The sequence below is a fragment of the Gobio gobio genome (genome assembly GCF_949357685.1).
Source record: "Gobio gobio genome assembly, chromosome: 17".
NCBI lineage: Eukaryota > Metazoa > Chordata > Actinopteri > Cypriniformes > Gobionidae > Gobio > Gobio gobio.
Window position 1 is genome coordinate 33,525,102 of NC_137110.1, and position 23,371 is coordinate 33,548,472.

Below are 23,371 nucleotides of genomic sequence, written 5' to 3' on the forward strand. Positions count from 1 at the left end.
TACAAAAAAAAAAAATCAAGATCGATTAAATTCAGTGCATGAGACTTAGACATTGGCATGACAATTTCTGAAAATAAGTGAGAGTGAATTGATATAATCTCTTTTTGTTGTACAGTTAATGTTTCCAAGTGATTTTCTTTAGTCATTTGTTGTTGTTTTTGTAAAAGGAATGTATTATTTTTATCTAAAAATGTTCTGTTTCTGATGGACTTGCACATCCTTACTATGTAACTTAACTATGCAAGGATAGAAATGTAAAATCTAAAGTGTATAATCTTTGCAGTTGAAGAAATAAAGACAAAGATGGCAGGTCCAATGCAATGTGAACAAATTATTTGGATTAGCAAATCACAAAAGCAATTTAGCAATTTTCACAAAGAAATAAAATCACACCTCGAAATGAACAAACATTTGAAAGTTTTATTAACTCGGAATAAGGACAGCCAAAGATTATTTCTCAGGTCAACTATTTAAGAAACAAAAGAAAATGCAAACTTTGGGACTATGCTAACTTCACACACAAGGTACACAAATGGATTTGTGAATTTGTCTTTCAGGCTTTCTCACAGACTTGCGCCCTCCAGATTCTCTTTTTGTGATTCTGTTGCTGTAAAAGGCTCCTTTACATCTTCCGGAGTGGTGGCAAAAACTACTGCCGTCCTTTTGAGAACAAAAACACCAGCATGCAATCCTCCCACATTCACCCAAACAGTATGCGATTTCCGCCACAGTCCCCCCATCTGCAACAATGCCTGAAAAAGACAGATAAAATAGTGTTAAAGATTACAGACAAAAAGGAACAATGTTAGATTCATAATATATGTAAACAACAAAAAAGATTTGAATTCCATTTTACTGCAGAATGTTCCATTTCACATGACATTTTCATTCCTACATTCCAAAATGCTTTTTAATAAACTACATTAAGAACTATAAATGATCATTTTGAACTCAAAGTAGCCACACCTTTGAGAAACACTTTTTATCTTGAGTCAGCAGCACAGCTTTCCCTGTACCAGGTTTACAAACGCGAGCCATTTCTCGAAGACATAAAGGGTATAATTCCCAGTTCTTCTTCCTGGAACCCATTCTTCAAAACATACACAACAAATACAGTTTAAATACACAAATAATATAATTATACTATAATAGGATTATTCATTGAAATGACACATTGGGATAATTTTAAACTTATAGCTACTAAAATTTCAGATGTGCGTCAGTACCTCTTTCCAAAAGGCATGTCGGTAATGATGATATCCACTGAACTGCTTCTCATGGGTAGGTTGCACAAGTCCCACTGAACTATGTCTAAGGGCAAGCCTGAAGAGCTACAAATACAACACGAAGTGAGCACAGTGAACATTTGAACAGGGAGTCATTTTTGTAGTCATATATCGTCACGCAAAAAACGTGTTTATGTTTATATATTTGATTCATCTCATATGAGTTTTTTGTGAGGTAACCCGCGACCAAAGACCTTCAGTTCACTGGTGTTCACTCACACATTCCAGTTATTTGTTAATCAAAAAATGATTAGTGCATCATTAATACCTTTTATTGTTAAAGGTGCACAGTGAAAATTTTAGCGGAATCTAGCGGTGAGGTTGTGAATTGCAACCGTCCGCTCCCTTTCGAAGCACATAAAGAAGCTACAGTAGCCGACACAGGACAAAGATGTCTTCGTCTGAGACAGCAGAGAGTAGCTAGCGCTCTGTAGAGCAGTACTGTAGAAACATGGCGGCACAAAATGGTGACTTTACTGTAAGGGGACTCACAGTGTATTTAGATAGAAATGGTTCATTCTAAGGTAATAAAAACGGTTCATTATGTAAGGTATTCATACACAACTGAAAACAGAGTTATGTATATTATATAGCATTTCTGTCAATAGAGCCTCATAAATATTACACACTGCACCTTTAAGACCTTTTTATCAGTTGTTTTTTAATGGTTTAAATTAACTAATTTAGGAAAATTTGTAAAGTTGTCTTGGCAAATAAAATTAGTAACTCAACTTAAAAGTTTAAGTTGAAGAACAAAAATGACTAAAATTGAAATAAAAATAAAGCTAAATAGTATTAGTCTAATGCATAAACAAATAAAAAAAACTAATAAAAATGACAAAAGCACATCAATTATAAAAACTCAAAAGTAAATTAAAATGAAAACTGAAAATCTAAAAATAAAAGTAAAAAATTCAAAATTTGAATAAATACTCCAATAGTATATAAACAATACTAAAACAACACTGTTCCAATAACACTATCAAAAGCCTCACCTTTCTCCATCATGTGTTCTCTTCAGAATGTGTTTGATATTATTGACTGATCGGCTGACTGCTGTGCCATTGTTGTCTCCAGCTAAAAAGAATGAATTCTGCCATTCCATGGCTCCCTGAAAAAACAAAGAGCATTTGTTTTAAAAACAATTCACTCTAACGACAGAAATATAAAAACTGAAGACAGACTGCAAATTCATTTAGCAGTTTAGTCATAATTCAACAAACCTCTAAAGGTATAGCTCCGGTTCCACACATGGGATCTATAATCACATCTGACACCTCTGGCTTACAAAGTCTGAAAAGTAAAAAAATAATAAATCATTACAGTCAGAGACATAATTGTTTGTCAGCTTTTTCTTAAGTGCATTTCCTTCAACCTATAACCAATACAAATAAACAAACAACAAAATCAAACCCGATCCAATCAATTCCCCATGGACAAAATCAAGTCGTGCCCTACAATTTTTCTTGTTCGAGAAGCTGTTTCACATATACGTAGGGCTGCACATTTTATGCGCAGCTCCTCAGTGAAGCACGACTCCGATCAGAAGTAAAATGCTGCTTCATCTGAAAACCAGAGGGTGCTCTCGTGCAGAAACTCTAAATATGCACAGCAGAAGTATGATAGTGCACGTCATTCCAGGAAATCCTTATGAACATCCAACTATCGGTGAGCTGAATAAACAGAAGATTGAAACACTTTGATTGATTAAACATGACTAAATGGTTCTCATGTACGGAAAGTGTTGCCTTTTCAAATGCTTATAAGCCAATCCCAATAAGCCAAAACGATTTAAGCGTGATTTCATGTTAATTGCAGTTAATCGTGCAGCCCTACATATTCGTCATAATATGGGAGAACAACTTCCATTTCATGCTGCCTTTAACACCCATGGAATCTTTCCATTGCACAAACGGTTCATTCATTATAGTATAAAAAAGTTATTTAGATTATTCTTCAAACTAAAAAAAACATGGTTATTTTAAGAATTGTTCACTGAAAGGTTTTTGGGCAATCAAAATGGTTGTTCTATGGCATCAGTGTGAAAAAACCCTTTTAGAAAATGTATTTTTAAAGGTGTGTTCACACTTGTAGTTTGGTTGTCTTGGTTCGGACCAGAAAAGAAAATGATACATTTAGTCCTGGTTCACTTATATCAGGTTTATGCTCTGTTTTGGTTTAGTTTTATGTGTTACCAGTTCCTGTGTTTATTTCCTGTCTTCCTTAGTTGACTTAGGCTGTGTCCGAAATCGCCAACTATACTCTTAAATAGGGCATTATTTGAGGCGACAGCCATTTGTAGTCGGGTCCGAACATAGTTATCGAATGCACTCCTTCAATCCCACAATGCACCGCAATAATGAGTGAACAACTTATGTACGTTAAACAGCTAGAGAATACCCATACTGCACTGTGAGAGTCGCATGCCGAATTAATTCCCACTTCTTACCGGATGATGCCGCACGCAGCTGAATCATCCGTCCATACATTTTCCAAACTGCTGGTCCAATGTGGGTACAGCGTAATATTATACAGGTATAAATTCCTATTTAATTGATGATTCAATTGTTTAATTAAAGGTCCTATGGCATGTATTTTTTATTTTTTATTTTATAATGTATTCTGAGGTGTACTTATATTGTTAGTATGATTTTTACATCATAAAATGTCATAATTTAGAAATAAAAGGCATTTTTTCTATACTGATGTTTGCCCTCTGGCTGAATGCCCTGTTTCAAGGGGGCGTGTCTGCTGTGAGATTTTAGTAAAAAGGCCCACTGTTGTGATTGGCTGACATCTTTGCATTTGAAATGGGTATCAGATCTTGTAGCGGAGGGGGCGTGGTTTACCGAGGTCTACAAGGCACGAGCATGCCAGAGAGACGGATGGACCTGAGTTCACTTCTAATCAGTTCTCTCAGCACGTCTCAGTTCAGTGAACTGCAGTGTTTCCCACACATAGACTAATTTGTGGCGGAGCGCCACAGAATCAACACCGGCCACCACATATTGCGTGTCGTTACTCTTTCTTTCTTTTTTTTTTATTACGCTATTTAACACACGCAGCTTATTCGTTCAGCTGCATTTCCTTTCCCTGCTCTCCCTCCGTCTCTGTCACTCACGCGCATCTCTCGCTCTCAAATTGCCAATCCTGCTTTTGATATGAAACAAAGTGTAAGCTTTTAATTTTTTATTATACGAAATTCAAACAATAAATAGCGTTTTGGCGCTAACGTGGCGCTAACAGTTAAAGCCAGAGGCGTTGAAAAACAGAGTTGCGACATGCTCTCATCTCCCGGCGGCGTGCGCGGTCAAGTGGTTCACGGAACTCTTAAAAGTTCCAAACAAACCAGCGCTGTCAATGCATTTGAATGGATAGACGACAGTTTCACTGTACAGGTATTTGCAGCAATTTTTGGTAAACAGTAGAGCATAGTTTGCATTGAATATTACGTCAACCACATGTACAGTATCATTTTATTATGGAGAGTGGGAGATGCAACATTGTTAACATTAAATTACAATAACATTATAATAACATTAAATGTTTTTCTTGTATTTAGCCCTCAGGAATTCCTTACTAATTGGCCACTCATTCTCATTGGTGGTCAAATGTGACCACCATACACCTTAACTATTTTTCAATTAAATAAATTATCTATATTTTAGTTTAATAATATATTGGAATAATATTTATTGAATATTTTGAGGAGATCTTTTGGTACTAAATGGGCCTACTATTTGTGCAATAATTATGGTCCATTAATGACCATTTAATGAATTAAAATATTTTTCTTCTAATATTTTTATTTTTTATATTACAATTAGTGTAGTAATTAAGGTTTTAAATACAGAATTAAATGCAAAGAGGCAAATTAGAGTCATTATGTGGCTGGAAAAATAATAAATTTAATTTGTAATGCCATGGTTTACACACTATAGGTGCCTGTAAGGCTAAATATATATATCTAGTTGCTTTAAAAAAGTATTGTAGATCATAACTGCTTACTTATTTTTAGGTTTTGCATGTGAATACATATTTAGACATGATCAAACACTAGATTTATTTAAATGTGAAATGTTAAAACATTAATAACTTACATCCTAACATTTTTAATGATACTTATATAAGCACACACGAGTGAATATTAATGAATGCAAGCAAATATAATTTAACCCAATAAAGGTTTAAAATAGAGCTAAAAAGGCAAACTTATATGTACAGTAGGCTATATACATATAAATTGATACTGAATCAAGATCGAAATCGATATTTGTGCCAATCACCAACCCCAAATGCCCCAGCCCGCCTGCCACCACAAATTGGTTTCTAATCTGTGGGAAACACAGAACTGTTGTAGTTACTAGCATATACTTCAGGTTATTAGTTTATTTCTAGTCGGAGGGACTGTCACTTATGTCAGAAAGTTAGTAACTTTAGTAAATGATGGATCAGCGCTGACTCGAGACGAGAACCGTTTAGAACGATTCAGTCCGATTTGGTGAACTGGTTTGACCGGTTCACTAAAAAGAACCGGTTCAAAAGAACAATTCGTTCGCGAACCGGACATCAATGTACCAGAGACGGAGCGATTGCTAACAAAGTTATATATTGTAACTACTGAGTTGTGAGAGCGCTGTCAACGCAAGTCTATTTTGTTTGTATCTGAGAGGTCTGAATAAACACGAGTCCCAGTCACGCTAAGCCTGTTTTCCTCCTTATTCCAACTTTGTAACACATGTAATGTACCATTACAGCTGTCGAGTAAGTGTTGATTATAGCATTATTTTTAGATATTTTCCTATCATATGAAAAGGGTCAGTGACGCGCATTGAGTACACAGCACAAACAAAGACAACAGTGCAGTAATCGAATGTAATCCATTTTATTGTGGGGATAGCTGGCTAGCCTAGCCCGGATACGCTCACGCTTACCCCCGTCTCATCTCGCGCTGCGCATGGTGCCTCCGCTGTGGGCAAGATGCAGTACTGGGGGTCGGTGATGTTGAAGGCCGACCGGTCAGTGCAGCCCGAGCTTCGGCGTGCGCAGCTCTAGTTTCCTAGTTTGTGCCTGTTAGTTATCAAAGCAACCTATATACTATATACAGTATATTCCTTCTTTAGTTCCTTGTCCTTTCTTACGTCTATTAGAACGTCTTTGGTTAGTTGCTGTTTCTTTCCTGCGTTTTATATTTTCCTGTTACCTTGAGTGTTTGTTATTTTGATTTATTGTTAAATTGTCAGCGTTCATTTGGAAGCGGACCGAGACCCACATTTTCAGGGGTCTCAGTCTGCTTTTTTGGCGCACATCAGGGTTCGGATGGCGAAGTTCACACTTATTCAAATGAACCGCACTAAAAGAGTAATCGCACCGATCGAGTCACATGCCAAGTGTAAACACACCCTAAGACTGTAGCATGAGACAAAATAATTGTATCGTGACCATCTTACCGTAATGATTGGAAGTGATGATTTACAGGAATGCTGCTTACCTAAGCATGCCATAAGCCAGTGTAGACCGTAGAGTGGTGGGGCCAAAGTGAGTTATGTTTCTCCTATGTAGACTCTCCACTGTGAGAGCAATGCCAATAACAACTTCATTATTGTGGATATTCAACAGCACCTGTAAAAGAATCACATCATGTAACATTTGTTTTTAATCACAATTTATTATTGTTATTACTATTTTAACAACACATTGGAAATGGTTTAGGCTCCCATTGTTCTTTTCTATAGAAGAACAACTTTGCACTAAATAAAGGAACACTCCACCGTTTTTAGAAATAGGGCTTATTCAACATCTTTCCTACATTTAGATATGTGGGCAAATGCATTTTTGTCTCAGTGCATGCATTGTTTTAGTTTGGCAGGGTCGCCGCTAGCTTCGCTTAGCATAATGAATGGAATCTTATGTTGCGAGGTAGTATGTCCCGAGTAAAAGTTTTTTAAAAAAAAATCACCTAATTACTTCTTGTGGCCTGCGTATTCACAACAAATACAAATAGCGATGCAGATTAAGACTAGGCGATTTCCTACGCAGCTATTGACTTGGGACTATATTATGGGGAAGCACAGGCGAAGCACTGCTACTTGGGCACAGAGATATCACGCAACACATGAAATGTCATCCAGCTGTTGAGCGATCGCAACCTCCTCCTCCTCCTGTCGTTCTATTTCCAAAGCATACAGGCGTAGCTCCTCTTCTGAAAACTGGTTCATAGAGGTATGGTCCTGGATCTTGACTGTCTAAGAAGTAACCCTCTTCGTCTCTCACAAAATCAGCCATGTTCGTCGCCAATTATGTACTGTATGAAAAATAGCCAGCTACTATTCACGCCGGTATGTTGACGGATGTTGTGGGATTTCATGTTTTGCCTGATATCTCTGCGCCCAAGTAGCAGTGCTTCGCCTGTGCTTCCCCATAATATTGTCCCAAGTCAATATCTGCCTAGGAAATCGCCTAGTCTTAATCTCCATCGCTATTTGTACTCGTTGTGAATACAAAGGCCACAAGAAGTAATTAGGTGGGGTTTTTTTTGGATCACTTTTACTCGGGACATGCTAGCTGGCAACATGGGATTCCATTCATTATGCTAAGGTAGCGGCGACCCTGCCAAACTAAAACAATGCGTGCACTGAGTCAAAAATGCATTTGCCCACATATCTACATGTAGGAAAGAAGTTGAATAAGCCCTATTTCTAAAAACGGTGGAGTGTTCCTTTAAAAGGTGCACTCAGTAAGCACTTTCTTTTTTTGCACAAACTTTTGAAAAATATGAGGTACACCTTGTCTTTTCTCTTCAAACTATTTTTTTTTAAATGGTTGATATGGTAAAAAAAGAAAAAAAGAAATAGGTCTACATTTCGTTCACAGATTTTCTGAACCTTACCTCAACATCAAATTTAGTCATATCTGCTTTCCACTGAAAGAACTCCTGCACAGCTCCTCCAAAGTCTCGCGCTGCATCATTTGAGGTGAAGCAGTGTTTGTCTCCGGCTCTGTTGCATGTCACTCGAAACTTAAGAGGCATTACCCCCGACTCCTGATCCTGGATTTCAGAGAGTTTTTCTTCCTCTGAGTCATTTTCTGGCTGAGAAGAAACATCTCTTTGGTTCTCCTTCACCTTTAGAGCCTCAAGATCTACCCAGAGCTCTTCAGGATCTGACGGGACAGTATCAGTACATTTGGTGCTAACATTGCCACACTGATCTGATTTTGTGGGGTTAGCTCTTTTCCGACGTCCTTTCTTCTTTCTTATAGAATTGTTCAACTTCCAGACATCTAAAGCACTGGTCCAAGGCAGCTTGGCGGCCAGCTCTTGCCAGTCCAATTGCACTTCCTCCTGTTAAAAAAACATCAAACAGTAAATGCCTTCCCGTCCTGTGTTACACCTTACTTTAAGGTGTACTTGTATATTTTAGTACTGAGTAATAGTAATTAACTGCATGTATTTACTAGAGTTAGGGTTAGGATTAGGGTTTGGTTTAGGGTTAGATACATGTAACTATGCATCGTTTTTACTATAGGAACTACACATAAAGTGTAACAAGGTCACTAAAATAAAGTGTTACCAAATTATAATATTGGGGTAAGAAATGTTTCCAAGTCTCCCCTGAATAATTATTACTGTAGATCTGATACATTCATTTTGAATTAAGAAGCACGTTATTGCAATTACAGTATGAGTACAGTTTTTTTCACCTCCAAGTTTGTGCTATATTGTGTTTTGACTCGTAAGTTATTTAGAAGCCTCTGCCGAATGAAATTAGTACACTCCATGTTTCACATCAATCATCATAACATTTATTCTATTTTTTATTAATGACAGAGGAATTGATCACATTCTCTCAATTGGTACACTAAGATTTCATAAATAACATGACTTAAATCAATGAAACTGCCTTTTAACCAAACAAAAAGCACCTGCACATGTATGCAAGGTATTATATAAACTTTGGTACTCATTTGGTACTCAACAACTGACATTGACTACAACAAGTAAAATACAGCACATACCTTTGTGGCTTTGAACTGGTAGTTGTCATATTCTTTTACCACAACAAACAGATTGTCTAGAGACTTGAGGTGATGTACCTTTAAAAATAAATAAATGGGTGGGGGGGGGTGGGGGGGTGGAGAGAGAAATCACATGACAATTTGAAGGTAAATAGACAAGTGCTTCTTTACTTACTATCATGTTGTTTCAAACCAATAATACTTTTTTTTCATGAAACACAAAAGGAGACATTTTCAATGACAATTGTGATGGTCATTGACTTCCAGGCAGTTACTACAAAAAGGGTCTGATTATAATTCCATTATAAAAATATACTGTAAAGGGCCTTTCATCACACTATGCATGATAAATTCAATTCAATTAAATTCAAATTTATTTGTATAGCACTTTTCAAGATACATATCGTTTCAAATCAGCTTCACAGAAAATGCATCTACATTACAATTTAAATTGATTTGTACAAGTTATGCATTTCAGAAATCCACATATACAAAGCACACAGATTAGCTAACTATCTATTATTAATCAATATAATAACTATGGCACAGAAATAAGAATACATGTTGTTAATGAATAGGGTATATAGAGATAAAGCGATGCAAATGTACGAGGTGATGACTCCTTTGAATAGAAATAACAGATCCCAATAGGGATTTGTTGAATATTCACACCAGGCGTGATAAATCACGGCATGACAAAGCAAGATTTTTTTTTTTACCAATGTGTCCATTTTTTCTGAGAAGTGCTCCGTAGTTACATATTCTAAGTGTATTAATGTCTTCAAGCCATGTGATGGATTAGGTAGGCTTGCAGTTTATTTTGAAACATAATTAACCTAGGGTCCAAAAAACCCTCCAAACACTTATGATGTAGCTCCTCTTCTCTTTTATCAAAGTCTTCTAAAGATTTTCTTTAAAACTTGTCATTTTAGACTTCTAACTCATGACCGCTGCTTTGTTTTGCTTTATCCTCAGCACGTTCACATTGTTAATTCTCACTTAAGCTTATGCTACGCCTACATAAGTACAGAGGACACCCTTCTGCCGGAACTCAACATGGTTGTGATCGCGTAGAGCCGTTTCTGTAAGCCTTTGATTATAGTTTATAAAGTTTTAAATATGGATATTTTTCTTACAAAAACCCATTGCTTCGCTTCAGAAGACATTTATTAACCCACTGGGTCGTATGGATTACTTTTAAAATGTATGGATGCGCTTTTTGGAGCTTCAAAAACTCGGGCGCTATTCAATGACATTGCAAAGCAGGGAAGAGCCAGGATATTATTTAATAAAACTATGCTTGTGTCCGGCTGAAAGAAGAAAGTCATATACACCTAGGATGGAGAGGGTGAGTAAATCATGGGATACTTTTTATTTTTGGGTGAACTATTCCTTTAAGCAAAATGTAAACAAGTGGACAGACTGTATAAAAATGAGACGTTTTGAATGAGAGGTTTAGATGTTCTGCAGGCATCTCAGATTTGCTGTTGTCTCCACCAAAAGTCTAAGCTTTGACATCTGGAAGTGAGCTTTGACATTTTTGTAAAGAGGGGAACATTTTTCCATGACACCATCAGTCACAGCAACCTCTGAAAGCATTTTGGAGAAACCGATCTACCCGGTTTGAGTGTGGCGAGAGTGCTGAGTAAAGCTTGTACACATTGTGAGAGGCACGCTATCCTCGCAAATTTAGGTTCATAACCAAGAATGCGATGCTCTGCGCAGGATGAAGCCTACTCTTCTGCATGTTGATGGACAGACCCAGGTGGTCATGCCTCAAGTGGTCTAGAAGCTGATTTTACGGCTTTCTGACACCAAAATGTCTTTGTGCAAACTGAAGCATATAACCGCTTGTGATCATGTTCACCACATGAGCTTTTGCATAGTGAGAGAGGTATTGTAGCTCTCTGTGATGCGTTTGGGATGGCCCGCTGCCTAACGACAGGGCATCGCCACCTATTAGAGGGGTGGTATTGACAACCTCTGCACAAGTTAGACCGCCAGTGTGTGCCAGGGGAACACTTGTGTGGGAACTCACAGGGCTTACGCACTGCAAGATAGCGCTCAGGAGCGGGTACTTGCTTATAATGTGCGAGTGAGAACGAGGAGGAAAGTTGCCCTGATGTTGAGATACATTTGGTATCGTTTTTATTGCAAAATTTATTGTCAAAAAAACATTCAAACTTTCCCGTCACCTGCAAGGGAACAGATGGGTGCAATACAGCAAGGTGCACTCTCTTGCTCGGTGGCTCGTTGTCCACGTTGGGTGACGGTTTGCTCCTCAGACCACTCCGATCAGGAACGAGGCTGGGTTTCAGGCGAGGGCTTACCCGGGTCGGGCCCCTGCCTCTTCTGGTACTTGAAGTGCTTAGACTTGCAAAGCTGGTTCCGGATCCTTCCTCGAGCCGGAGGAAAATGCATTTGGCAATCTATCCTGATGCTTAAATGAGTTCTGAGCGGAGAATAATCTAGAGAGCGCTGGAGGGGCTGTATCCCATCTAAGCAGGATATGGCTCAACACTTTTGACTGCTTCTGGCCTTCAAGGAACTTGTCCGAAAAGGAACCCACAGCATTGCCAAAGAGGCCATGGGGGCTTATGGGCCCGGAGGGTCTATCCAGTGCGGCCTTCGCATGGGCACGGCCCAAGCAGAAGACACAAGCTTTGTGCGCGTCAGTGAACACGATCGGTCCACCACACGCGTGACATTCCTTGATACACAAAACGTCCTGCCGGATCACAGAAGGGGAGCAGCGAGTGAAAAACGTCATCCTCTTAAGGTGTAGTCAACTGAGAGAAGTAATCCGATGCTTGCTTCTTGAAAGAGAAAGATTCTGTGGCAGTGGAAGGAGGGGGATACCCCATAGCTTTAGCACGCAATGTCGAAAGATAACTGCAAAACTACAGTGAAAACATTTAATTATCATGAGATATAATAAAATAGCTCCTTTCCCTCGCAAACAAAGCCATAAAGAATTTTAATATTTAATTTAAAGGCAAAAACAACACAAAAGGTGCAGGTATCTGTATTCATTTCAGCATCAGGAAGCGGACACAGAGGAGAAGAAATTCTTGAATAAAGTCGTTATTTTTTGCACACTAAAAATATTCTCGTCGCTTAAGGTTGAACCACTGTAGTCACATGGGCTATTTTTAAGTCTTTACTACCTTTCTGGGCCTTGAAAGTGTTAATTAAATAGCCGTCTATGGAGGGGGTCAGAAACCATGCGAATTTCATCAGAAATATCTTAATTTGTGTTCCGAAGACGAATGAAGGTCTTATGGGTTTTAGAAGGACATGAGGACGAGTAATTAATTTTTGGGGTGAACTAACCCTTTAAATTTAAGTTTGTAATGGTGTGATTTCCCTCGTAGCTGGTTGGTTAGATTCATGACTTGTAAATCTTTAAAGAAGACATTTTAAAAATCCCTTTAGGAAAAAAGTTTATCAAAAACACAATGAATAGTTTTAGTTGGAAAATTTCTGTCCGTGCTTGAGGTCTTATCATTCACTACCGAAAGGCGGCACAGCAGGTAGCAGCAGCATGTGTGTGGCACATGTCACTGAAAACCGGAAGTGCCGAGCTGCATGTGCCGATGGCTCCTCTTCTGTACGTAAGATGCCATGCTACTATGTTAATAACAGCCTATGCAAATCACACCTTCTGATCTCAGGAGCATCGTTGTCGTTACAAAATGACAGGTTATGTGAAACAAACGAGAGGACGACTGACCTTAGCAAGTTTATCTGTTGTTATATCAAAATAAATTCTTCCTCTGTTTTTGCTGACTCTAGCAGCGGCATCGAGCTTTTCCTGAACCTCCTCCGCTGCAGTGAGCTCAAATCCCGTCGGAACAGTCGCTCCGATTGTCACAGTCTGATCAAACTCCTGCATTATCACAGATTTACTGCAATAGAGGAAATTAATGCAAATTCAACTGACACTTCTGGTATAGTTTCCCTGATAATATATTTAAGCCTTAAGAACTTTATACATCGACTTGTGTTTACTAACAGTTGAACAAAATCGAGACTCTCGGCTAGTAAGGAGTATGAGCATTTCAAGGCCGGAGCATTTCTATAACTTTAGTCGTTCGTTAGGAGAACAGATCACTACAGTAACAGCTGACAATATAAACCCCGGAAAGGAAACAAGCAAGAGAAGTTCACTTGTCTTCTTCTTGTTTTGTTAAATAGCGGATCGCAAACTGACATGGCGCATTACCGCCACCTAGTGCTAACATGGACTTCTTCTCCAGGCCTTACCTTTCAAGTCAATTTTATAGCTCCCTCTTTCAAAGCAGCATTACTGTGATAACAGGAAAATTATGCATTTCGACTGTTGTTCAGTTTAAAGTTGATTCAGTTCCGTTGTAAAGATCATCAAATGAGTTTATTTAATCTATAAAGCAGTTCTGCAAAAAAAAAAAAAAAAAATGATGTCATCGTCCAGCTCAATTCAGTTCTCATTCAACAGCGTCCGTACAGTCAGATCAATATTGTTGAAAATTAAGGATATTCAATGGCTTTAAAAAAAAATTTAAATGATAAAGTAATTTACTTATAATTGTTACATAAACTGTAACAAAAACAAATATCAATTTTGTTTCATAATCAATCCAGTACAGCCTACAATATAGCCTGGATATCAAAACACTTAAACGCTTCTTCAAACACTCTGAAAACTTCAGACACTCTGAAACTGAATCAAAAACAAACACCAATACATGACACACACGATCAAATACAAATAACATGCTATAGGAGTGTAAATCAGTACCTATGGAGTGCTGGAGAGTTTGGTTTCAAGTGTTTCATTAAACATATTCCAAACATTTTCCCTCAAGCAATCCCTGCTGACACTATGATGGAAATGTGTTCCACTTTATTTAGTGGGTGAGATAACTTTTTGCTGATGGAACCTTTAACCCCTTGAAGGAAATTTTCACATTTCTGGGGTTCTCAGAAGTGGAAGTACAGTACACTTCAATAGTGGTGAAAGGAAACTACAACAAATATATACAGTATATTTAGCATTCCCATTTAATCCAATAGCAAAAGAAAACAACTACAATAGAGTTTCAATGACTTTCCAAAAGAAAGTCAGAGGTCAGAAGAAAGATAGACGTACAATTCCCTCAGATTTGGAGCTAAACTTTGCAGAAAATATCTCCACGAACAGGAGTGTACTCCTTTGGCTTCGGCTAGTCAAGTGCATTCTTTTCAAACTCATTGCACGGGTTCCACCAGTAGTGGGCACTAGTGCAATAAGCAATTACCAGCAGGCGGGACCAACAGTGCACATTTTGGATGTCTGTTACATGTCATCAGCTCGATAGTAGAGACTCCAAGACCTCAAATCAATTACAAAATTACAAACATCATAATGCTGCATCTTGAATACTAGTCCTTCCTCAAACATTTGTCACGGGCTATCTGTGTTCTTTGTCGTTTTGGGTGGGTTTTGTATTTAGTTCAGTTTCCTGTGTTTGTTATTTCTTTGGTTTTTCAGTGGTTGATTATGATCAGTGTTGGGAAGGTTACTTTGGAAATGTAATAGGTTACAGATTACAAGTACCCTATTTAAAATGTAATAAGTACTATTTCAGTTACTTTATTATAGTAATGTATACTGATTACATTTGATTACTTTTCTAAATTCCTAACAAATATTTTTCATACATTTAATCCAGGCAGGGTTATCCTATAAAAGCACAGATGTATTTATATTTAGTTATATTTAAGTTATAGTCAAAAACTAAAATTCTAGATCAATATACTGTAGTAAAAACATGTCTTTCTTCTTACTGATATAAACATTTTTTACAAAATCTGCATACTATTCTTTTTACCACTTTGTGTGTATGAAGGGAAAGTAATATTATTCAACATAGCTTTTTACATAAAATATTTAGATGTAACTTCCTTTGTAATCGTCAACATTTTCATAAGTAACTGTAATTGAATTTAAAAAAAATTCCCAGAAACTGTAATTACAGTTACATTTATTTTGTAATTAAATTACGTAACTCCGTAACTAGTTCCTCCCCAACACTGATTATGATCTGTACCTGTTCTCTATTTTGTTGATTCGTTTTACTTGTGTTATTTAAACCCTGCATTGTCCATTCTGGTCTCTATTTAAGTCGATTGTTTTGTTTTGTAAGTCTGCATGGCTAAGTCACAGTTATGAGGGTATTGCAGTTTAAAGTTAAACTGTAATTGTCATGGTGCAGGCAATAAAGAGGAGAGGTGGATCTTAGTGCAGAAAACATAAGCAAACCAAAACAAAAGAGGATCATAAAATTTCGGAACGTGGGAGCAGGAGAAAACTAAATGTAACAGTTTTGCATGCAAATCAAAGACTTGACAATGAACATAGGGAACAGAGTGAAACACAATGGTAAATGAGGAACTAAATAAGACAGGAGAATGTAAACACTGGAAATATAAACTAAGAGAAACAGGAAACACAAAAAAACAACATAGAACATGACAATAATGTTCTTTGTTTTCTATTTCCATTAAAGGTATTGATATAATCCTTAAAACATTTAATACAAAAATACAATACAGTGCACAAGAATCATAGTGTCTGAGGTCTACACCATAAGCAGTTTAGTGTTAAGTGATTCATTTACAATATATCAAAAGGGGAAAACAATTAATGTTTTCAAAAACATTCACACTATGTAAGGTAAAAAAATATGATATATGTAATGATATAAATACTGTTCGGTTTCTCGCACAAATCGATCGTTTCGTGTCTTAAGACATCAATGTGTCATCACAAGCCGCATGGTTTAATTTGGATTTGTCTGTAAATGTTTTTTTTACTCTCATAGATTTTGTTACCATTCACATGCATTATACGACTGACAGACTGCAATGGTTTGAGTTAAAAATCTTCATTATTGTTTTACTGAAGTAACAAAGTCACTTATATTTTGGATGCCCTTAAACATCCGTAAGCAGTTAAACATCCAATTTTCAATGCGGGGTGAACTATCCCTTTTAATTAGACTCGGTCAAAATCGAGGGAGCGAGGGTCTGTCCCTTCACGCACTTAAAAATGGTGGCAGGGATTCCTCCGAGGGGAAGTGCTTAGGGAAGTTCGCAAGTGCGTGTCTAAAAGTGGAGTGGAACGCAGCCTTAGTCTGAGTTGTGGCTTGCTGTGTGTGGCCCAGATGTGGCCCATGTGACCTTTGCAGCTGCCAGAAATGAGCCATGTGTGCCATAGATGGCCTGGATATGTATTCTATTGCCAGCCACACTCAGGTTGAGTCATCGCCATTATTCCATGCGGTATACGGGCCAGAAGAATGTGTGAGATGTGGGCCACAACTGGGCCAGATGTCATTTGCTATCTGAGTAGGGCAGGCCTATCATATTATCTTATAGCCTAAGTATTACTCCATAGCCTAACAGTTTTAAATAATAATTAGCGTTCTTTAAAGAATTCATATAGGCTATATCAACATTTTTCTTGAAAAAAAAGTGTTTACATTTCTTTTAGAAAAGTAAATCCAAAACAAGCACCAAACACAATTCCAAAGTTAGTAATTGTTTCTTCAAGTGATGACAAAAAGAACAACTGGATGAAAGAGTAGTCAACTTTTTAAAGTTGTTAAAATTGGGAGACCACCGGGGCCAGACCTGAGTGATCATTTTACATTTTTACAGAGAATCAATCTACATGGCTCTGGCGTCATCGTATCTGACCAATTAGAAACCACTTCCGGGTCGCCTTTTCTGGAACCGATGTAAATCGCTAGTTTCCCTTCTAGGGTTTAATTTCTATATACGAAACCTTTTCACTTTGAAAAGCTATTGAAGCGCGATATGCCGACTGTGAAAAGAGCCAGTCAATTGCAAAGCACTATTTTTTTTTTAAATGGATCCTTTTAACTACAAACCAAGCGACTGAACTGTGCCGAAAAAAGAATTCGGAATGTGATAATCATCAATTTTATTGTTTTATTTTATTTATTTTTTTAATCTTTTTTCCCACTACCGTAAACCGAGTAAATCACACTGAGTGGGCATTGTGGTCAGCGTGTGAATTGGCGTTGTTTAAAAGTCGTCCAAGTTGGATAAACTTTTTTTCCAAACGCAAGAACAGAGTAACGTGGATAGAAGGTAAGGTACACATTTTGCGCTGTTGGTTATACAAATGTTTTATTTAAACAGGCTTGTTCATATTGTGAGTGTTATACACTATAGGGTAGTGTAGAAATGTGTAACTTACATCGTGTCGCTATATTCATGTTGAAGTGAAGGTGGTTTGTTTTAGACTAGAGTGAGTCGTTCCGATTGTGTACTGGCGAAGTTAGCTATGGGACATTAAACCCATGAATCTCTTCAAGGACTTTTCATCGTAGATGATTTAACTTGTGATTACACGAATCGTGGATGAAACGTATTGTATGTTGTCCTCTTCTCGAAATATTTTTAAGGCAGTCCATGATTTTAACATACATTTGCACAGATATATCATATGTTCTAAACTGCATAGTAGCTACAGGTGAATTTTAAGTTGTGAGATATTGTAATTAATCTTCATGCTTTATGCACTATTATCCTTGAAAATGCAATTTTGATGAGAAGTGTTATGTGTGCTATGTAAATGATGTGATATGAGTTAATAAAAATATGCGTAACATGAAATAATGTAATTTTATTATAAATTATTTGTGTATTGGCACTAGAGTTTATGATGAGGCATCTATAACAAGATTTATGAAAACAATACATTCCTATTCGACATTCATGGCATTTGGTGATGTTAACACATAAGATCTATATTTTATGTCCAGTCAGTGTGGTCGTCTTCTAACCACAGGGGTCTTTGGTACTCTTTACACTTGACATTAATCTCAGCTGATCTGATTATGTAGATCTAGTAGTGCTACACACAGGTGTAAACAGACTCCAATGTTTCTTCATTGTTTTGTTTGTTGTTTAGTGGGATGGGCAATTCTGTGAATAGTCAATAATGATAATAAGAAATAATGACAGAATTTCTGGTCTTGCGTGAGTTAAATGTTTTCAGTTTTGGGGTTCAGAGATGTAGCCTACCAAAAAAGGCTCATATACTTTATCAGCTAGAGTTCTGTTAAAAAGTGAGTACACCCCATGGAAAGTGCAGCTTCCAATATAACATATTAAAGACGGTTAAAGACTGCTGTCAAATCAATTAATCGCGATTAATTACATCCAAAATAAAAGTGTGTTAACATATATGTGTGTGTACTGTGTATAATATATAAATAAAATACACACACATCCATGTATATATTTAAGAAAAATTTGTTATATTATACATATATATATATATATATATATATATATATATATATATATATATATATATATATATATATATATATATATATATATATATATATATATATATATATATATATATATATGCATACACACACATTATATACATGCAAATATTTCTTAAATATGTACATGTGTGTATTCAAATATACATCAATTGTACACACATATATTATGTAAACACAAACTTTTATTTTGTTTGCGATTAATCGATTTGACAGCAGTATTAAAGACATTTTGTAAATACAATGCATCTTATGAATGATTCATCCATGTATATGTTTAATTTTTTTTTTAAACCATGCGCTTCCACAATCGACTGCAAGCATCTCATAATTTCATCAACAATCACTAAGTCTCAGTTCTAATTGTTGCAAACCTGTAATATCTTTCTTCTGCTGAACAACACGAGAAGATATTTTGAAGAATATGAATAACCGAACAGTTGATAGGCCCCATTGACTTCCATAGTATGGTATATACTTCTATATAGTATATCTTCTTTTGTGTCACAAAACGAAAGAAAAGATGTCACTACTTTGTTTCACATCAACTTTAACGAATTACACTTGGAATTACATTTTGTAATGATGTGTATATAGCTACAATAAACTAATAAGGGATGACTCAATACTGATTTGATACATCACTTTCTTGAGTCACAGGTGAACCTTGCTCCATAATGAGAAGTTGAGAGCACAAAGAGAACCGATATTGTGTGTGTGTGCAACACCCAGTGTATTGCATCAATTCAACAGTTTACTGAGCCATTTTCATTTTTTAAATTCTATACTGTGCATGTGAATGACAAGTTTTTTTCAGTCCGCTACTCCAGTCAGTGCATTCATGTAACAGACATCTGATAGCAAGTACCAGACCATTCAGAATCACTAATAAACTCCAGAAAAATACAACCCTTTTAAACAAAAGCACCTTTATGTTATGTTAACAGTAACAACCATAACATGCTCAGACTGTATTGAATTTGGATCTATGACTCACAAAAAAGGGTATTGGATCGGGAGTCGGGACATCCCTAACAAAAATGCTTGTACACCCATGTGTAATTTACAATAATATAATTTAATTGGAAGGCCAAACCTTGAACATCAATACACACCTCTGGATTGGTTATAAACATTGAAACAGAAATTATATGAAATTAAAAAGTTGAGTAGTTTGCATCACTGTATGCTACTGTGGGTCGTTAAACATATCCATTGTTAAACATTATCACACACACACACTTTCACTGTAAAAACTAAAAGCCCTGCATTGGAATTCACACTCGTCCTCAGTGAACATTAAGCCCCGCCGCCTTTGATCTGATTGGCCATCACTGTTAGACCGATCGGACAGACCAGCCTAAAAATTTTATTTTTTAAACGTTCTGTCAACAAACAACAAATAGAGCCCTGTGTCCCCCTTAATGCCTATGGTGGTTACGGCCCTGTGGTGCAGAGGATGGGCCTCGAAGGACCTCCAGGGGCGCACACTGCCCCAAGTGACATTCTGGTGGCAACAGCCTCGGGATTGGAGCCTCAGTGCAATACCTCAGTTTAAGAGAGCCAAGCCCCATATCTCCATGATATTCTTTGTTGAAATCTGCCTGGCTTCTAGGCATTTATCAGGGTGTTATAGATCTTAATCAGGGTAGCACCATATTTAAGTTTGGATAGGAATGAAAACAAGGCTGTGAGGGATAGAAGTGCATTCAGTGGATTGTACTGTTATTTAACAACATGCATCGTTCAGCTGATGAAACGTCTTTCCAAAAACAACTTTCAGTATACAAAAACTCCACAAAACAGTTTTATGAGTTAAGAAAATTGTGATTTAGGACCTTTATACAGTGCTTGCCATTGCAAAGACTGTAAGTCTATCACGAGTCTATCTCGTTTTCATCCATGTTAAATTCAATACGGTGTCTAACCTAACGTCTATATGGTTACTAGGATGTTCTGGCCAAATGCTAATTGTTGTTAGGATTGCTAAATCTTTTTGGAATAGCATATTATCCTACTAAGATATCACTGAAATAACTGTCAAGAGATATAATGGGGATCTCTGTGGCAGCCCAAGACTTTGTAAACAGTCAAATAAAAAGAGGCCGCAGTCCAGTCAGATTCTTTGTTTAGCCAATCAAACAGCTTTTGATGCACCTTCTGCCTGTCAGTCATTTTGGAGCTGTTGGTCCATGTATGGACTCATCGGAGCACATTTTTGGATTAACTAACAGTTTAAAATTAGCATGTTGAATTATTCTGTTGTATAATTTCTTATTTTAGAATTGTGTATTTATTTTTTGTTTAATTTATCTTATGCCAATAATAGGGAGCCAAAATGGTCAGAAGCAACTCTGGTTGGACTCCTAATAATAACTGAGATAATAATAGTGATGATGAAGAAAACAAGAGATACAGTACATCCGCATCAGGCCTCTGCCCCTGTAGAATGACGGGCTATAGTCTTGTGTATGTGTGTTTGTTCCCCCTCAGCAGGGGGGAAAGAGAGAAAGCTGTCCAGCTTCCTTTGTCTCTTTTGTTGGAGTGGAGATTTAAAAGGTCAGTTGAATAAGAGGGGGAACTGGAGAAAGAGGGAGAGTTGCAGATGGAGGGGAGGGGAGGGGTGAGTGTTGAATATGTGAATGAGTGCATGGACATACATGAGGTGTGCATGAGTATCCTTTTTTAAATAAAAAGCTGAATAGCGTATGTAGATATTAATCTGCATACAATTTATATACCGGTATTGCATTTCTTGCTACTTGATAGTTACCAGATTAATTTAGAATAATTAACTATTCAGTATATATTCAAGGTAGAGCTGCACGATTAATCGTTAAAAGATCACAATCTCGATTCAAACACCCACGCAATCTTAATCCTAAATGGCTATGTCTATTTAACCTTTAACTAGTGTGAACATTCAGATCTGCGTTGGCGTTGCTGCTGACATGGAAAGAGCAGTTTTATAGGTATGAAACAGCTTCACAAACTGTCTTTTCAACCACGCAGTATCATTATTTCTGTCTTACAATCATTCTGATTATCACTGGGATACAAGTTTATAGTTCGGAATATAAACACTGATGACTATTGTAGTGATCAAAATGGAGTAAATCACCTTTTGAAAGTAACATCGTGCTTCAAATACAGATTGTATCGTTACACCCAGTAGGTGGCGAAAAATAAAGATTCAAAAGATTCGTTAAAAAAACGCAGATTCATCCAGTAATGAAACAAGTCAAGTCTTTATGAGCGAGTCATTGAATAATTAATTCAAACTAAATCAAATGAATTAAAGCTTTAGTCTGTAACTTTTTTTGTTAAAAATTATCAAATAAATTTGAGCAAGTACATAACCGTCCAGTGTTCAAAACTATCTCCTTACCTTAACCCGATTCACAATGGTAAGCTTGTAATAATGAGTGGTTATAATTTGAGTGGTTCTTGTAGTTTTCCACAGGAAATACGAGCTTCCGCCATTCGTCTTTGCATCATTACGTCATGTCTGTATACATAAAGGAGTCCGGGCTAGTAGACTATATCATGCGTGGATGCTGCAGGTGGCGGATCGTTTGTGGCCTTACAGCAGCTGTAATGTAATTAAACTTGTCATTTTCATGGCGGCTTGTAATCCATAGTTCAAAACGACAGCGTTGATATAGACAACCCACACATACACCTCAAAACATTAGATTCTTCCGCACTGAGGAGCCGTGCCGATACACAACCCATGTAAAGAAGATGGCTCTGCAAATAGCTGCAATTTCAGGGTTCAAACAGTGATGATGACAAAGAGAATCGAGAATTTTTAAAACAAGAAAATCGTAATTCTCTTTTTTCAGAGTTGTGAAGGGTGACTATGGTAAACAAACTAGTATTGTTTTATCAATATTTCTCTTTTTAGATTTTACTCTTTTTCTCTACTCTAAGGATAAGAAGAACAAACATCATCTGTAAACTTCACGGCAATTTTATAATTACGAAATTCAGATACTACCTCCACTTGTAATCGGAGATGAACATAGCTCTAAAACCAATAGTTAATAGTTAGTTTTAAAAAAAGCATATATCTTTTATATGCTCTGTTTCTCTTCTGTTCTTTTGTCACACTGATGCTGTCACCCAGAACTCCTCAAAACTCTTCCTGGGACACTCATAAACATTCCTACCCTTGAGATTGTCTCTTTCCTGGGAAAAGGAGTTGCCATGGTGAAGAGAACATGAATGTTGGACCAGACCTTCTTCCCTTTAATGGCTTTAATAAAGATTTCTCTCCTTTTTATTCCCTGTTGCAGCTCTGCTATAGCAAGACAATTCTAGATTTTCTAGATTTTTTAAAAGTGCAAGAATTCTTTTGGGTATTTGTTATAACATTATGAAAAGGGTTTTTGTTCATGGGTATATAAGAATGTCCATGCTACAATAATCTCTTTTTGATGCTGTGGAAGCAAAAGCTGTAAAAGATGCATTCTTTATGTAAGTAATGTGTATCTAAAGTAAAATAGAGTTAACATACACTGATTGTGTAAAGCAAGCATACATTTGAGGTACGTGTGAAGAACTCCCTACAGTTAGCAGAGTCCCTTGGCAACCCTTTGCCTCTTTGTGAAAGGCTCTGGTGGGTCTCTGGTTGTCCTGGGAACTACCCCTCTGTTCTTTTTTTCTCCCCTCACTGAATTAGTGGGAACTAACCACCCCCTTCTCACACATGCTTTT

The 23,371-nt window shown here is 36.9% G+C and overlaps 2 protein-coding genes across 4 annotated transcripts in view; one reads left to right on the forward strand and one right to left on the reverse strand.

Annotated features, from left to right (window-relative positions):
• Positions 1 to 406: 406 nt before the first annotated feature.
• On the reverse strand, positions 407 to 17,603 carry thumpd3 (THUMP domain containing 3). 3 transcript variants are annotated; one of them, XM_079840992.1, is made up of 10 exons: positions 17,551 to 17,603; positions 13,036 to 13,210; positions 9,303 to 9,380; positions 8,176 to 8,628; positions 6,778 to 6,908; positions 2,510 to 2,579; positions 2,282 to 2,397; positions 1,227 to 1,331; positions 967 to 1,090; positions 407 to 752 (listed from the first exon to the last, which is right to left on the reverse strand). In XM_079840992.1, exons 2-10 carry the CDS (start codon positions 13,195 to 13,197, stop codon positions 564 to 566), a joined length of 1,428 nt encoding a protein of 475 aa, XP_079697118.1. In that variant the 5' UTR covers positions 13,198 to 13,210; positions 17,551 to 17,603; the 3' UTR covers positions 407 to 563. The 3 variants fall into 3 exon arrangements, with proteins under 3 accessions (XP_079697118.1, XP_079697117.1, XP_079697116.1); XM_079840991.1 differs by lacking the exon at positions 17,551 to 17,603 and adding an exon at positions 13,318 to 13,483; XM_079840990.1 differs by lacking the exon at positions 17,551 to 17,603 and adding an exon at positions 13,298 to 13,437.
• plxnb1b (plexin b1b) overlaps positions 17,119 to 23,371 on the forward strand; it is a 73,828-nt gene continuing 67,575 nt past the window's right edge. The window contains exon 1 of the mRNA XM_079840994.1: positions 17,119 to 17,441. The gene's annotated coding sequence lies outside the window, so the exon portion shown is untranslated. The remainder of the gene's footprint in view (positions 17,442 to 23,371) is intronic.